Raw genomic sequence first — 17,653 nt, forward strand, 5'->3', positions numbered from 1 at the left:
GACTGCAGGAACTGTGTATTTTTACTGAGAAAAGACTTGTGAGAATACAACATTCAAGTACTAGGGACAATATCACACAGGTGGCTGACCAATTTTCTGCCATCCTACAGTGCAAGATAAGGAATAAGGAATATTCTGCTTAAATATTGGAAAAAACTTCCTAACTGTAAACACAGTTTTGATAATGGGACCAGTTAACTAGGGAAGAGGTTTCCTAGCTCCTGAATGAATTGCAACAAAGACCTGGGGGTTGGATTGGGTGGCCTAAATGTCATCTTCCAATTCTACAATTCCTCTCAAAATCATTTTTCTAGTATTAGATGTAATTGTGAGAATGTTTTGATAAACTGAAATTAAAAAGTCACTCCAACATCTGAAATAGTTTATTTATGCCTCTAATTGAGTTTGCATACATATATAAACATTTATGCCACTAGGACACAGGCTCCTCCAACTTGCTTGATTTTCTCTTCTGCTCTTCGGCTGAAGAATTTTGCTTTCACAATGACAGGCTGCTTTGGCAGCTTTCCTTTGCCCAAGACCTTGTAATACCCCTGGAAAAATAACAAAATTAACACAAGGTTAAACTTAATGGACATAAAGTCTCTTGATGTCATGCTCCCAGATCAAACGTTCCCAGAACATCTGATCCGAGTCGCATACATGAAGGGAATCAACACGGGTTGAGACTTGCGAGTCAGTAGAAGTGGGAGGGGGACAAGCCAGGAGTGTGAAAGCATCTTCTTTGGACTATCTCTGGCATCCAAGGTCAGCCAGCAGAGCCGCTGCAGACCGTTGGGGGAGATGGACAGTGATATAAATCTGAATAAAATAAATCTGCACAGAACTGAAAGGACTGGCACGAAAAGGGGAGCTGCATACCAAAGAAGGGGGAGGGGGTTGAGTTCACTGAGCTGTTTAACTTGGACAAAGTGCAGGAACTTCTATTTGCAACTTTTTCTGCACACTACACTCCATTAGAGAGATTTCTACTTAATCACGTATGAATTGAATTTAATGGTAAGTTGAGTACACAGTCATCACACTTGAAGCCATTACTCATCATAGCTTCCATTAAATTTACGGACAAGAATTTTTAAAGTACTGTATATCAATTCTCATAATTGATGACTTAATGGATTTACTAGGAGGGGGAGGCTTTGATCAGCAGTCCTCTTTAGGTTGGGTATACAACCCAATCTTTGTAAAGATTTGTATTTTACTCAGATACACAATAACGGTAAAAGCCAAGTTAAAGTTTGGCAAGGTGTAGCATAATATGCATTCACCATATATCTGTAATTTTTCCTTTATCTGCACTCAAACAGAATGCAACATACAAAGAAATCATAATCTACTTGAGTAAGAGTGCACTATATCTCATTTAAACAGTTGCATTTTCATCTAAGATTAATATAGCACCAAGTTTGAATTCTCTTCAATCAAAACCTTGAAAGTTGCTTACATTACATTTTAATTTGTAAAAGCATATACTCTTCAAGGTAGTGGGTAACTAAACTGAGCTGTTTGGGTCTGGATGGGGAAGAACAGACTTCACCTCGATCAGAACAAGACTGAGTGGCTGTGGTTTGGCACCCCTGAGTTGGGGATGTTTTCCCCACTGCTATTGGATAAGGTTGCACTTCCCCATTCTAGACTGGTGCACATCTTGGTCCCGGCCTCACAGCTACTGCTCAATGAGCACATGGCAGCTGTGGCCAGGAGGGCCTTGGAAAAGGTTCGTCTTGTGCACCAGAAGTGCCCTTCCTTCAACCGGGAGGCCCTTCAGACAGTCATTCGTGCCTTGGTCACTTCATGACTGGACTATCACAATGTGCTCTACACAGGGCTGCCCTTGAAGACCATCCAAAAGCTACAGCTGGTTCAAAATGCAGCAGCATCAGCAGGAACAGGCACCTCTCATTATGCCCATATGTCATCACTGCTATGCGAACAGCATTGGCTGCCAGTTGGATCTGGGTGCAACTTAAGGTGCTGCTTGTTACCCATAGAGCCGTTCGCAGGCCTGGTTATCTGAGGGACTGCCTATCTCTAATGGCTTCTGCCCAAGCAGTACATTCAGGCAGAGCAAGTGCGCTCCAGGTCCCCGCTATCAAACACTGCCATCTTGTGGGGCACGGAAGCGTGCCTTCTGTTGCTGCCCCATCCTCTGGAATAGCATCCCCTGACAGATACACATAGTGCTCCCTCTCCTGGGGGTGGAAGGCCCTTAAGGCCTGGCTCTGTTCCAAGCCCCAGGATAAATGTGTGTGTAGGACCCCCTGTCATGTTTTTATTGTTATGGTTGTTTTTAATCCAGGCTATCACATTTTGTTCTTAATTGTTTTAATTGTGTATTTAGATGTTGCAAGCTGCTCAGAGTTTGTTGGAATGGGCAGCCATAATAAATTTAATAAATAGCAATTTTCAATAAACAGGTAACACTTACGGAGCGTACAACATCAATAACTGGAGCTAGTCCTGCTGGATTTTTAGCATAATTCAGCCTTGTCTGCTCACTAACAAGTGTCCAGAGCTTATCCAGGTTTACTGTCGGGCAGAAGTGCTGGTTCTTTTTCAAGTGGTAATGTCTCATACCAACTTTTCCAAAATAACCAGGGTGGCTAGGAGAAAAAAAATAACATGCAAAGTACATTTACTGGGCAATACATTATGAAACTCACTAGCAATTTTAGCTAGAGAATACAAAAGACACTACAATATACTTTGTAAAAGGAATGTGTTTTGTCTTCAGTTAATGTCTCAGCCAGTGTCACAATAAAGCTTCTAAGATCTTCTACATATAATAATTGTGGTTATTACAAACGTATTTCCTGTACTCAATGCTATTCTTCCCCCCTCCACTCTCTCCCTACGCCACTTCTACTTCCAAGCAGAGATACCAGGATCCAACAGTGGCTAGCTACAAAAGTGTTTTTGTAACAGGGAGGAAGAGTGGCTGGTTATATAAGTGATTTTCATTTTTACAAAACACGTGTAATTTCTTAATCATCCACAGTCTTCTGTTACTAACCTGGTGACTGACTGTATTGGGAAGGAGACAGTCAGTGAATAAAGGTCAGTTGGTACTCTCTGAGTACAATAGCACACCATGATAACTGACAGTACCAAGATGTGACTCTAGTCTCAGCTGTTTGTTCATAAGTCACTCCTGACAGAGAATTATAAATGACAACTGCAATCCTAGACTATTTTATTAAAGCTTTTCCCAACTCTTAGATTTGTTGAACTACAATTCCCATCCTCTGGTCAAGGTAAGAAAACTCAAATAGGGGGTAAATACCATAGAACTGTGTACAGCTTTGTTTCAGCAAATAGGTAACAAAATGAATATATCCAGGGTATGAAAGCTGATGTTGGTCCACAAGGTAGGCCTGCTCTTTGTATTACACAAAACTAAAATACAGAAGCCATTCATAAGACAACATAAAAAGGAGAAATAGCTTACTATTTGTCAAAGTTAATTCTGTGGTGGTGCATACCACCAGCATTGCCACGGCCTCCAGGATGTTTCCTGTGTTTGCCTATGATAGAAAATAAAAGCTTATAACTGGAATTTAGTTTAGAAAAGTTATTCAGTATAGGATACTACTTAATTTTTAGTTGTTAATTTTAGCCTCCTTTTAATGTAGTAATCACCCTTTAAGTTTCATTCTAATAAAACATGTAGATACTCTGGATAATGAAGCAATCACTGTCACAGATGGGAAGTCTTGGAACATCAAGAGAGAACTCTTTATGCCTGGTCTTTTGGATTAACCGTAACCCTTCTTCAGAGAAGATAGTACAAATGTGTGCTACATGAAGGTATTATGTAAGGCAGTCTACATCAATAGTCAAATCCAACATGAATTTTGGCCGCTAGAGTAATGATGGCAGCCTGTAGCCTTCCAGAAGCTGCAGTGTGGTCAGCACAGACAATGCTGGATTCTACTGGCTCAACGGTATCTAGAAGGTCACAGATTCCTCAACTCTGATCTAGATGATGTAGCCATCTTTATTAAGAGGAGCTTAGCTGTGAATTATTCCTTGCTTTTAGGTAACCTCTGTTCTAGTTTTCATATACTAAAAGGAAGCATCCTATATGCACTGTTCTCTTGTGTATGAAACTGTAGTAACATATTTATTTACCTAATTATACTGCATTAATTGAACTAATGTGCATAGCATTTTCAAGGCTGCAATCCAACAGAATCTTCTGGTGTCATCTAGTAAGAGTTATTACACTTGACTTACTTCTGAATACCTCCATGATTATTAATTAAAAATGCCCCTCCACAAAATAGGTATTATGAACAAAGTCAGACAATACTGTAACTACTGCTGCAATGAAAAGTATTATAGATAAAACAGAAGCCAGAATATTCATCTAATTTAAAAAAATGAAATTAAAAATTACAACTCTCAAGATAATACATTCTGAACACAAACAAAATGCCCCACCTCATCAGAAGCAAAACAAGATGCAAAAAATCTGTATTTTCAAAAATTCCAAAAGCTTTACATCACTAGCACTTACCAATACGGCCATGGCCATGACTGACATGCCCCCTTAGTTTCCTCGTCTTCCTCAGTCTGGAAGGCTAAAAATATAAAAACAAATTTGGTTATAATAAATACACCCTATTTTTCAAATTTCATTTTGCTTTCATTTTGTGTAGAGATCTACAATCTCTACTTTACACAAAGAAACAAGCTTTTTGCATTTGGTCTGTTTCACCTATTAGTTTTTTTAATAAGCTGTAAAGAGGAGCAACCAGAGGGAAGTTGTTTTAGTGGTGGAAGAGTGAGCAGTTTCTCTAAATCATCCAATACTGTAGTGAACCTCAATCAAATCCAACAAATAATTTCATGTATGCTGTGGAACATGCATACTGAAGATAATCCATTATTTTAAGGTGTCCAAAACATAAATATTTGTATTTTAAATATAAATACAAATAATTGAGAGCACATGCCATCTACTCCTATATTAATAAATGGCTCCCACAGTAGGGCTGTGTTTCTTAAAGAGCACACTTTCATGTATCAATAAAACATACTCCTGAGAGGAGTTCAGGTTGGTGATCCCCACAGTCTAGAAGCCATGCCATAAATATAAAAGCCTCCAAACTTAGACATAAACTGAGCAAACGATTATACAGGCAATGTTTATCTAGGAAGGCAGCACTCTTAGCAGAAAATCTTTCCACCCAAAACTATTCACGTATCCAGGTACTTTTGGGGTCAAGATGCATCCCGAAAGGAAATAAAAAGCGAAAAATAGCGTAGGAGTTTGACAAAATTAAGACTAGGCCTGGCCGAGGTCTTCCTGTCGCTCCCGCCCTTCCACGAAGATCTAACCAGGACTCCTCCGACAGCCGGCTTCCCCCGAGCACAGCTTCCCCCGGGGAAGTCTCCCGGTCTCAGGGCAACCTCTCCTCGCAACACGGAAATACAACCAAAGGCTGGGCCGCCCCGCCGAGAGCAGCAAGCGAGACCCGCGCAGCGCCTTCCCACCCCAAAAAAGGCGCCAGAAGCCCCGAGCCCGAGAGTCACCACGTTGCTCCCTACCTACCATCTTGCTCAATCGGCGACAAAGAGAACGACGGAAGCGAAAGTAACTTCTCGCGAGATTTCGCCTCCTCCAGGAAAAGTTCTTCTCTCGCGAGAGACTTTTTTTCTCTCTTTCAAATGCTCCCGACAGTTAGTTTCCGCTTCCGATTTCCCCAAAATTGCGGCTTCTTTGCCCGTAGTAGTAATTCAGAAATTTTGAAAGAACACGGCGGTGTCAGAGAGTTTCTCTTTCGCTTCGCTTTCAAATAATCTTATGTCCTCTTCCAAAAGGAGATGGAATTTTCGAAGTAACTTTTCATTGTGGAAGGTTTTAGTTATTGGCTGCCTAAATAAAACACTGACGAGGGAAGGAAGGAAACTGCTAATAAACCTGTTGGGGATAAAAATGAAGCTAAAAGTTGGCCTTGTTTTATTTGTTAAGTAAGCGCTTCAAAGAATCGCTCTTTAAAATCTCTGTGGTGCTTTTGAATCAGCCCCAGGAAATGCGATCTGCTTCTCAAAAGCTGCTTCTCTAAAAAAAAATAAACCTGCCATGGCAGGCCGACATTTCATACATATAGCCCCTAATGTAACCCTTGTTACTCTTCCATGATGGAGAGCTTTGTATTACTTGAATTTCTGCCCCTAGCGCAGCCTTTAAAAGGACAGGAATTTGGGTTCCTCGGAAAAGCTTAATCCGTCGTCTGGTTTTTCTTGAGGATCGGTAATTCTGCATTAAATAAACGCTTCTAATCCTGCCCACTTTGATGAGTTTTATATCAGTTAAATCATTATCATCACCCAAGTGTCAGACACCAAAAAGGTGACTAGAGAAACAAATCAATTGAACTCACGTTTTGCCCTGTTTCCACTTCTGTCCACGTGTGTGAGATATTAACACTCTGCTGCACAAGGACACAGTCCTTGTGTTAAGAGAGGATCCCATAAATGGAGTAACCCACCCATGAATGAAATTTATTATTTCATTGGTTAATAAAACTCGACAAGGACTTGATGGCACATAATCAATACTGTAGTTGGACAAGAAATACATGTCCTGCCTTTAAACATTCAAACAGAATGTATACACCAAGGACTCCACAGATTATATACATATAGCAGGTACTGTCTGACTCACTGGGGCTTGCAGACGCCAATCAAGGAGCAAAGTTCAGAGCAGGTTTTACAGTGCTTCCATCCTTTCCGTGCAAGGCTTTAAAAATTATTTCCATTCCTCTAGAGGAGTGTTTCTTAACCTTGACAACTTTAAGATGTGTGGACTTCAACTCCCAGAATCCCCCAGCTGGTAAACTACTGTTGGAAGAAATTAAGATCTCTCCATGCCCGCCAGGTTGTCTCCCCCCAGAACACTGTCTTCCTGCAATATTGCCTTCCCCTTAAGCAACGTAAAAGGTTAAAAGTTCCAAAATAGAATGGGTTCAATGCAAAAGGAGATGCCAGAGACTAAAATGTAAAAGGAAGCCCAACTGTTCAGACAAAGGATTCCCTTCCGATTTAATCAGAAACCTTGGGGGGAAAAAGGCTGCTCATTCACAGAATTTAGCAGGGCCCATGCAGGTGAACAGCCAAACAGATCTCCACAATCATAACAAAAGATTCCTTCCAAGGTGGACAGTCCAGGCTAGTAGACAAAGCCACAGCCCTGCAGGGAACCCAGATCATCAGAAAAGGAAACACAAACAGCAGGGGACCTGACCACAGAGCACCTCCTCCCTGAAATCCGGTAAAATGCACTTTTCTCAAATTCCTAGAGGGCGGGAACACCTTTGCATAACAGCCAAGCTCTCCTATATAAAGAGCTTGTGGGGGAAATACAAGTGTAGTCACCTCTAACCAGCATACTCTGTACATGCTCTTTGAAAATAAAATCACCTCTGTTCAAGCAACTGCCTGTATATCCTCATTCCCGGCTCGGAACAGACCCTGCTAAGATTTCCTTCTAGCACTACAAACTGAACAATTTGCTCCATTCAGTGCAGAGTGTAATTTATTGTTCTTATGGAGTGGTGAACTATGCCTTGACATTGAACATTACAGAGAAAACAAGCAACAGCCTACACTTGCCAGGCTTCTGCCTAGCTTTAGATCAAACATTGCTGACGTTACAACTCCCCTAAAGCAGAGTAAACTTACTTCTGATGAAGCATAACACTGTAGAAGGATAACTATCTGGCCTTGGTTGTTACTCTTGTGCAAGTTTAGCAAACTCAGTCCCTATTTTACTGTTCTAAAAATGTGGAACTGTCTTTGCTGGAATCCAGAGTTCTTTAAGGTGTGTTTAAAGGGCAATGTGTAAGAATGTATCATGACCAACAAGGCCTGGTGGCAATGCTGTCTGCTTTACTATAGGTTTGCTATAAAGGCATACTACACCTCCTTTGAAAGCATAGAATTCATTTTTACTAGAACAGCACTTGGGGTTGCTTGTTTTCCTAAAGCCACTAAGCTAGTGATTAATACTGCATCCTGAACTACAATAAAACCCCATTCAATGGACTTTGGATATGAAAGCAAAACTTTGATCTGGCCATTACCCCAGAATAACATCTATTGTATCCAAAGCATATAATTCACATACATTCATATCATTTGCATGATCACAAAATTATTCAAATGAGGTAAATTGACACAGCTGGTTTTAAGCTGTAAGTGATATACTACTACTCAGAAGCTACAGCTGCTGCAAATACAGCAGCCAGATTATTCATTGGGCCAACCCAATCATTGTCTACTGGTTAGCTTCTGGGCCTAGTTCAAAGTGTTGGCCGTTACTTATAAAGCCCTATGTGGCACGCCACTGGGATGTATCAGGGACTACTTTATGAAGTGGGATTTTGCCCATCCAATCTGAACACTGCAAAAGGTCTCTTAAGAGTGTCCCCACTCCTGCTTGAAAGGTGGTGAGAATGCAGGCCTTCTCTACCGAGGCCCCTGCATTGTGGAAGATGTTGTTCCTGGAGATGTCTCTGGCCCTCTCTGAATCCCTGAAGGCCTTGCAGGGTGAGCATAGACAGCAATCTGGTTTAATATTGATTAGTATTGGTATTTATTGTTGAGGCTTTGTTACATTCTTATCTGTTTGAACTCTAGCCACAATTTTCCTGATTGGGGCAATTTACAAATACTGCGAATAAACAGATGCCAGTAACATAAATTTGGATTTAACAGACATTTGGGTATCATATTCTCTCTCCCCTAATAGTTTGGTATATCATGATTTTGCTATATATTCATCAATGCATTGTGCAATGTTCCTCTGACTGGAGTTCACTGCCAACCCGTTTCACAGTGTGATCCAGAATGCTACCATTCTGAGATAGGATCCATCTTTGGATTCTATTTCGCAGCTCTTGGGACTGGCTTGTGGCAGGAGCTGCAGTAACAGGAAATAATTTCATTTTACAAATGAGCAACCCACACATACTGTGTATGTTATTTTGCCATGACAGAGGGGAGCTGGTAACATTCTTTTCAGAGTATACTTGCTTACTCAAAACAAAGGCCTGATGAGTTCAGTGGGATTTGCTTGCAGTATAGAACAGGAGTACAGGTTGTTAGGGATTTATAGTCCAAACATGCATATAAACAATAAAACGTTCCTGAGTTTAGTAGGAATAATCCTTTGGTAACCTCGGTAGAGTTTTAACCTAAAGTAAATCTACTTACTGACTTAGCGAAAGCATTTCGGAAGCATATTATTCAAATAGTCAGAATCTGAGAAGTTTTATAATGAGTATGGAAATCTGACACAAGTATTTACACAATTTATTAGAAATAAAACATACACTAGAAAAGGATGCAATGTACCTAGTCATTCGCCACCATGGTGTCAAAAGGCCAAAGATTTCTCCAAGTTTAGCAATTATATTGCAGAATGCATTGCAATTTACTGACCATTCAAAATAAACCAGATCATTTGGGAGTGTGAATCAAGTACCTTATTGCAAAACAAAAGGCTATTTTTCTTGAAAAAACGAATTAGAAGAAAAGCTAAAGAAAAATATAAACTCTGTCATATAAAAATCAGTCCTCTTTCAGATTCTCCCACCCCTAAATTCCCCCACTGGTGTTCATTCACTTCCATAGTACAGCACAGCCCTAACAAACATCCTTCAGAGTCAGTGGTTCTGCTGAGACAGTCAGCTGCACATAATTCACCATTCAGTTTGCACCAAGCATAACTCAGTTCCTAATAAAGAAAAAAGCACCTGTTGTTTTTCAGGAATATACAAACATTACCACAGTTGTCTCTGCTCATTACAAAAACAAAATTGTTAATGCTTACAGCATAGTGTATTATTTACAAATCTCTACCAAATACATTATTTTTGCTGGCACACAGTTAAAATTCAATTTGCAGCCACTTAAACATGTGAGCAGCTCATTCTGTGCCCTCCAGCACTAGCATCGGAAAAGCTGCAGGTGGTGTTCGGTGCCCAGTGTCATAAATAGTCTTTGGATCCATATCTCATTAGAAAGGAATTAATTCTTCTTATGAAGAAACTTCATTTTATTTCCTGCAATGGCAAAAACAGAAAAGCCTCTGAGTTATTACATATTTAAAATCAAATACTGTATTTGTAAAGATACTGCAGCACCCAATTGGCAATCAGGATCTAGTTGATTAGTAAGAGTAGATACCCCACTCTAAGGATCCTTGTCTGTATAGTTCAGGCTGTATAATTCCTTCTTAATAAAGGCTTTTCTTTTAAATCCACCAACATGCTGTACTGAGGAAACCTCTAAAGCAGAATATACTTTGTTATCAGGACTTTGCTTCCTTGTACCATATGCACTACAAGCCTAGTTTCCAAAACACAAATACTTCAAAGCCAAATTCCTTACCAAGGCCTCGTAGAAATTTATTTACTCCACTTTGTTCTGTGTCTGGAAGTTCTTCCAAATACTGTTCAACCCTCTGTTCAAAGAGACCTGAGGAAAGGGGATCAAAAAGAAAACTGGTCTTTTTTCCAAGAAAAAGGATCAAGACTTAAGAGCTTTTATTTCTGATGCAGCCTACCAGCCCACTTTCAACCAGCTTTATATTGTTCCACATTGTTTTCAAAGGCTTTTGTTACATTCTGCTCTTTATAAAGTTCCTTTTTTTTTCATCCATGTTACAACCATTTCCCACTTTCAGGGTGTCTTTTTTATTTTCGTAATACAATCATGCACATCCAATCAACTTCTCAGGAAAACAGTTTCTTGTTGAATTCAACATAATACCCGCTATAAAATTGGCTGCCTTGTCAGTTGCAGAGTATGTCCAGTTAATATGAGGTCTGAAAGCAATGCAATTTTCTTTGAGATCATAATCCACAAAGAAGTTGTACTTCTTCTGTGCAGACCCCAGCTGAAATGAATGAGACATGTGAAAACTCTCATTTGTGGAGGATTCTTATAATAACTGTAAGAAGCTGTGAGTGACTAGCTTTTAATAGACCACAAACAATATAATTGGCTTTGTCTTCATTTCATTTCCTCACTGCCAGGATTTACAGTAGTGTAGTCCAGTGTTTCTCAACCTAGTGACTTCCAGATGTTAAGGATTGGATGTCCCATCATCTCTAGCAGCATTGCCATCAAGATGGGAAATGAAGGCTGTCATATATTTACAGACTGGCTTTTGTAATAGTGAGACCATCAGAGGGAATGAGGGAATTGTAATAGCCTATTATTAGACAGCCACTGTACACAGAGTAATTTTCTGTGGGTTCCTTCCCCACAGAGACTCTGAAATCTGTCTACATTATGAAAGGAGTGCCTGACAGACACACATGTACCTTATATTTTTCAGATTATGCATTTTCATTGATTATCATTTCTAAAGTGGAACTCTCAAGGACTGGGGGAGAAAGATGCACAAATTGTGTGCATATTTGAAGCCCACGTGGACTAACCTTCTCATATAAACAATGGACCTCAGTTGTGACCTTTCCAGAAGGCATCAGAAATCTTCCTATTTATTTATTTCCTTCTGCCATCTAGGAAGCAGGCTGTTTGCATCCCAGAGGGAGCAACATAAGCCTCCCTCCATCTTTTCCCTCCTTCACTTTCTGAAGTTTGATTAGTGACTGCAGAGCCCCAGCAGATGGCACTGCTGTGTAAGGAGGGATCTGACACTTACTTGATTGTTAGCTGCTCTACAGCTGGTTTAGGGTACACCAAGTCATAGAACAATACCAAGTACAAACATTAGACAGCACAGTTGTTCCAAGAAAATTATATTATCTTCTGCGTTTTAATTGCCATGTTCCATGCTCCTTTTTAATTTACAAGGATTTAACACAAGGTTCCCCAAAGTGTCAATATGGCTTTGCCTTCATTTCATTTCCTCACTTCCAGGATTTACAGTAGTGAATCTCAAGGGTCGATGGGACTATCCAAGGGGTAAATGTTATTATTATTCGTAGTACTATTAGTTAAAGTAGTATTTATTAAATTGTTTTCATATAATAAAATGTTTGGGGGTTGATAAACAGTCTGAAACTTCATGAAAGAGTTGATGAGCTGAAGAGTTTGGGGATTCCTGATCTAACAGATCTTTCCCTAATATCCAAACTTATCTGCCAACTACATTCTTTGACTAGTTCCATTGGCTTGCTCACAGCCATGCAATAAAATAGTTGTACCAGTTTCTCTATCAAACACAATAAATACAGAAAAATATACAATATCATTCCTTTCTGGATCTGTAGCAGATACTTTTTAAAAAACAAAAACAAAAGCTCAGACTATGGTTTGTATCCAAAGGTATAATTCTGGCAGTGGAAAGTATTCTTCCCCAACTTCACTCCTTACCTTCTGCCAAACTGATAAGGTGATGCAAGAGATTGGTTGGGTTTTTTTTTTCATTTGTTCTCTTGGGGCAAGTATATTTTTTAATTTAGAGTTGGGCTTTTCTCTGTTTTTAATTTTGAGAAGCCATTCAGAATTGTTTTTTGGAGCTGGGCAGCCTAGAAATTGGATGAATGGATGGATGGAAGACAGATGAAGAGATAAACAAGCAAACGGCATGAAGATGTACAATGGAGAAGAGAGCAGCAGGAAGTCCAATCTCCTGACTCTAAACCTACTTTTATACCATTGGAAGTAGCATAGTATTTTCTAAGTAATCCAGAAAAGGTAACATTTTTTAAAGAATTAAGCCCCTTGTTGCAGCCATATAAAGGCTACAAAAGTACATTCACCCATCATGCCAAGCCAAGATTTGCTTAGCCATGGTTTATTCAGTAAACTACAGATGTTCAAGTTCAAACAGGATATGCTATAAACCAAAACTAATCCAGAATAAAGCATATATGCTCACTTGAATATATGAATGTACCCTAGACATACTTAAAATTTATATATAATGTCTTATCTAAATCCAAAAACCCTGATGGTAGGATAGGATTTATATCCCTGCGTTGCCGGGAAATAGCCATCTGGTTGAGTATGCATAGGGCTGAAGTAGTCACATGTGCCAAATATTTTGCTCTATGGCTAATAATGGACAGACTGAGATGAAAAAGGCTAGTCTGCAGCCAATAAAACAGGTCTTACCTTTTGCCCTACATTTTCTCAGTTCTCTGTCTTGGATAAAGCCAGCAAACATCTGAGATTCCATAAAAACTTCTAAAAACCGACGGATGCTCTTTGAAGCAACTGATTTGCGGAAAGCCTCCCTCTGGAACATTCGCTCAGCCTTTTCATTTTGCGTTAGGAAAAGGGAATAGTGTCCAATGGTCTCCACAAAGAAACGGATGAAAACTTCTGATACTAGTCCATTTAAGGTATTATTACATTCTGCAAGGAAAAGTGGGAAAATATTTATTTGCAGTATTTGTATACAAAGAGCAATTTATACAAAATATAGAGTTATATCGTAGCAATACAATTAATACAAATATTACAATTATATTGTAGAAACACAATACAAATGGACTCAGACATGGCCACTTAACCCCCAAATTCCCACTCAATCAAAAGAGTTTTAATCAACTTGCTGGTGGCTAAAAGGGTGTTCCAAAGCAGAAGCCTGCCTTCAGGGCCACAACCCCTGAATTCTAGTAGGGATGGACCATAAGAATCCCCTCCCTGCAACCATGTAGTAAATTCCTGAATTACGGTATCTATTTCCCTGCCCCACTGACAATAAAGTGTATTTGCTTTTGTGGACTGAAGTCATTGCCATCTTAGGTAAAATAGTTTTCTTTATTATTAAAATATAAGGAGTTGCATTATACTGAATTACTTTTATTAAACTCATATATACCTAAATAGTGTGCTTTCCTAATCTGTCCCTCACTGTGTCTTTCTCTTTCATTCTTCGTATTCTTCAATTAAAGGCTTTTTGGGCTAAATATTCTAAGAATGAGAATGGACAACAATATCAAATCAAGTATTTATGTTTTTGAGAAACTCCTTCTCTGAAAGTGGCCTACATACTGTAGTTCATGACAAAATTATTCCATTTGTAGTTCACAATAAAAAGGAAAACATGTTTTATTTTAAAAGTTTACAAGATTTCATCAGTATAAAAAAGCCTCGAGGATGTCTAAGTGATGACATGTGTCATGACATTTAATACATGATGCAAGTACATAACTTGTGTCATTTCTTTGATGAGATAATGACACACATTCTGTCATTTGCCACCTTTCTCCACACACATACAATTGCCCGTGAATCCAAATATAAGTTGCAGACACTGATTCACACTGTGCCCAGAAGATTAGGGTTCAATCCTGCAAGGATTTACTCTGTATATGATACATGAACCATATTCATGAAACAAATCACAGTGACAAACCCTACAAAGTTTAAAGAGATGTAGTCATTCAGAGCCTAAGAAATACTAGAAAAAATACACACACACACACAGTGTGTGTGTATGCGTGTGCATTTCAACCCCTTTTAAGGCATTTCTGACTTCATTGATTTCAGGTGACGCAGGATAAATAATTTTGTTTTCCTAGGAAAGTTTGTTTGCATTAACAAAGCCAACTTATTTGAACTAAACGCAGTTGTTCTTTTGCTTCTTTGGAGAATAGCACAGCATCCAATCTTGTAACTAAATTCTTACAATTAAGTGAGCCAAAAAAAAAAAAAAGAAAAACAGTCATGGAAGTGATTTTCCAGAATGCCTGGGCCTAGATTTCTTATTCAATCAATGATTAGTACTCTGTACTTTGAAATATAATGGGAACAATCATTAAATACTCCAATGAACTGTTTGCTCTAGAACAGTGTATTATTAATTTTGAAAAAATTAAGCTTTACAGTAAGGTGGTCAGTTTAAATACAACTATCTTTGTTTCCCTCTTAGTGTCCAAGGACACATTATTCTCTCTTCCAGAAAGATTCCGCTGTAAATAGGAATTCTTCCAAGGCTGTCTTACCCTCATCCGATTCACTGTCTGAATCTTGGTTTATCAAATCATTTTTCCTCTCTAGGGCCTGCTCCAGAGCTGCTTGCAATTTCCGAGGCAAAAGAGTGTCTTCATCATCCATCTGAAGGGGAGGGGGGAAAAATGCTAAGATTTCATTCTTCCTTTTATATTTATCTGCTATCAAACATTTTTCAGAATCAAAGGTATTGCGAAATAAGTACTAAAAGCTGGTACAGTGCATTTTAAGACTGTTTTCCTGCAAACAAAAATCACACAAGAAAACATAAAAGGTGCCTTTTGGAGGTGATAACTATTCTGTAGCTCCTAAAACCATCTGTTCCAAGTCTATTCCAACCAGCTCATCAACTACAAATCTTATTATCTTTAGAATCATGTCTAGGCAGAGGAAGACTGGGAGAACAAGTTGCTTCATGGAGCTTTTCTTTTAGGAAGGGTAAAATACAGTAGGAACTCTTAAGGAAGGCGTAGACAACTGTCCTGTAGCAATACTATATTGGCCTCTGAGAGCACTGACTTGGTACAGTCAGCGACCTCGAGTTGATGGGGTCAGATTTTCAGATTAAGTAATCTATTTAAAACTATCTATAATGGGAAACACCAATACTATCTCCTTTTGGTGGAGGGAGGTTTAAAGAAACAAAAAGGGCACCCTAGATTTCTGCAAGTCCATCTGCAAAAGGCTGTTGTGAGCACTCTAGATTCTTTAGGGTAATTTTGTGTGCATGTGTGTGCCTTCGAGTCAGTCTTGACTCCTAGAGACTGCCTGGACAAGTCCCTGCAGTTTTCTTGGCAAGGTTTCCGAAGTGGTTTGTCCTTGCCTCCTCCTTCCTAGGGCTCAGAGAGAGGAATGGCCCAAAATCACCCAGCTGTGCCTAAGGCGAAACTAGAACTCACAGCCTCATGTAGGAAGGTTCAAATCTGCACAAAAAGTTATCTTCTATGCGTTGTCCTACACTTCATAATTGGAGTTATGCAGTCTCTGTTCATGCCTAAACCAAGGTTTAACTGCCCTGAATTGATTAATCTCTTTTAAAGTACTGTCATGGTAGTAGCCAACACAATATGCTGCGGTTATAAGTGCAGAAGAACGGCAACACAGAGCATATGTTGCCAATAATGTGACACAAGACAATCTCATGCCCCCATTATTGTGCTTTGCTCACTCTCTTCCCTGATTATGACTGTAGTGCAGCTAAGCACAGGCAAATGCTGCTATAGAATTCTTGTGTGCTGAATAAAGAAAGTAAAAGAGAAGATTTACAGATTTTGCATTTTTCAATGGAAATTATTACATACAGTATATACAACCCCCCAATCCACATTTTCTCATTCTCAGCTGAATGGGAGAACTTCACAACTGAATCTTACAAATCTCTTTTGTAATAGGTTATGAAATTCTTCTGCACATTTCAAAATACAGATAAAAATAATGTGACAGTACCTGTCTGATGAAACGATCAGATCCAAGGTTCACCATCAAAGCCTGCAAGAATTAACACAAAAATCTTTTATCTTGATGTCTGGAAGCATTTTGTTGCTATTCAATGACTGGCTGTCTTGATCAATGAACAAAACTTCTGATTAGCACCTTGTGGCTCCAAAGAGTTTATAGCAGAAGAAGCCTAATCTTATGGGGTGTACAGTGTTCTGCACATTCATTTCTGTGGTTACAAAGTCAAATAGAATGCCTTAACAAATAAAAATGAAAGCTGGTACATATTTAAAGAATACAGTGCATTTTAAGACTGTTTTCCTGCAAACAAAAATCACACAAGAAAACATAAAATATGCCTTTAAAGCTGTGATCCAAGACAGTAATTGTGTAGTAATTAAACTGTTGGATCAGGACTGGTATATTGTTTAAGGTGTTGGTCTAAAGGCACCACTTTTGGGAAGGTTATCGCAAACACTGTTGGTATTACTCTGAGGAGAAAGCTTACATTTCAGCAGAGAATGTACTGTATGTCCAAAAAGGACTGACAGTGATGAAGGAACGGAGCACTTCATAATACTGTAGTTTCTATACTCTTCAATTCACTGTATGTGTAAACATGTTGATATTGATGTCTTAACTTTGAAACAGAAACCATTGAATCTGGGACCTGTTCATATCTGAGAAGAGCAGAATGGAAGTATCTGAGTGCTTGCTTTTTGTCCTGGTCAGGGAAAATATGTATGAAGCTCTCAGATGGGTCAGAAAAAACGACAGAGCTCTCCCTCAGGAGTGATGTGAGACGAAACCGTGATACACAGCTGGCTTCTGTAGCTTCTCCCAACAAACATTACCAGAGCCTTTTAGGCACTCTAACAAATCTAATAACAAACAAAACTACATGTTTATCTGCAAAAAAGCTTGTTAACAACAGCAATATACTACATTTGAAAACAAGGTTAAAAATACAAAAGCTGCCTCACAGAGATGTTAGATAACACTGGCTCAGAATCAATCCTACCAAAACACTTATTCCCCTGTTTTTATGATACTTCAGTATAAAATAACACCAGATACACCTAATTGTCCTTGATCCCGATTTTCCACACTGATAGCTACTTCTCACATTCCATTCTCTCTTCATTTGCTTTCACGTTTACTGTCTTTACATTTCAGGAAATCAGTTCTTATACTCAGATTATTTCATGGTGGATGAAAGAACATAAACAGAGAATAAACTCAGAATTCA

The 17,653-nt window shown here is 39.0% G+C and overlaps 2 protein-coding genes and 1 non-coding gene across 6 annotated transcripts in view; all 3 read right to left on the reverse strand.

The window, feature by feature from the left end:
* Window positions 1-368: 368 nt before the first annotated feature.
* Window positions 369-5,665, reverse strand: RPL27A (ribosomal protein L27a). The gene is made up of 5 exons (XM_063289428.1): window positions 5,579-5,665; window positions 4,541-4,604; window positions 3,470-3,545; window positions 2,450-2,624; window positions 369-554 (listed from the first exon to the last, which is right to left on the reverse strand). The coding sequence occupies exons 1-5, from the start codon at window positions 5,579-5,581 to the stop codon at window positions 426-428; spliced, it is 447 nt and encodes a 148-aa protein (XP_063145498.1). The 5' UTR covers window positions 5,582-5,665; the 3' UTR covers window positions 369-425.
* LOC134488686 (small nucleolar RNA SNORA3/SNORA45 family) lies at window positions 3,022-3,152 on the reverse strand. The gene has a single exon (XR_010067005.1). It is a non-coding gene; the product is annotated as a small nucleolar RNA SNORA3/SNORA45 family (small nucleolar RNA).
* Window positions 5,666-9,326: 3,661 nt separating the features above from the next.
* Window positions 9,327-17,653, reverse strand: part of DENND2B (DENN domain containing 2B) — a 158,242-nt gene continuing 149,915 nt past the window's right edge. For all 4 annotated transcript variants that reach the window (XM_063289443.1, XM_063289446.1, XM_063289444.1 and 1 more), the window contains 5 exons: window positions 16,414-16,455; window positions 14,961-15,072; window positions 13,123-13,365; window positions 10,423-10,509; window positions 9,327-10,094 (listed from right to left, as the gene is read on the reverse strand). In XM_063289443.1, the coding sequence (XP_063145513.1) occupies window positions 10,060-10,094; window positions 10,423-10,509; window positions 13,123-13,365; window positions 14,961-15,072; window positions 16,414-16,455 (519 nt within the window). In that variant the 3' untranslated portion in view covers window positions 9,327-10,059. The remainder of the gene's footprint in view (window positions 10,095-10,422; window positions 10,510-13,122; window positions 13,366-14,960; window positions 15,073-16,413; window positions 16,456-17,653) is intronic.

This window comes from Candoia aspera, chromosome 1 (assembly GCF_035149785.1).
Source record: "Candoia aspera isolate rCanAsp1 chromosome 1, rCanAsp1.hap2, whole genome shotgun sequence".
NCBI classification, from domain to species: Eukaryota; Metazoa; Chordata; class Lepidosauria; order Squamata; family Boidae; genus Candoia; species Candoia aspera.

Excerpts from the sequence above, each read along its gene's own strand:
- RPL27A (XM_063289428.1), bottom strand. Across the intron at positions 3,546-4,540 it reads TCATGGCCATGGCCGTATTG|GCAAACACAGGAAACATCCT; the intron begins GTAAGTGCTAGT and ends TTTCTATCATAG. Across the intron at positions 555-2,449 it reads TTATTGATGTTGTACGCTCC|GGGTATTACAAGGTCTTGGG; the intron begins GTAAGTGTTACC and ends TTATTTTTCCAG.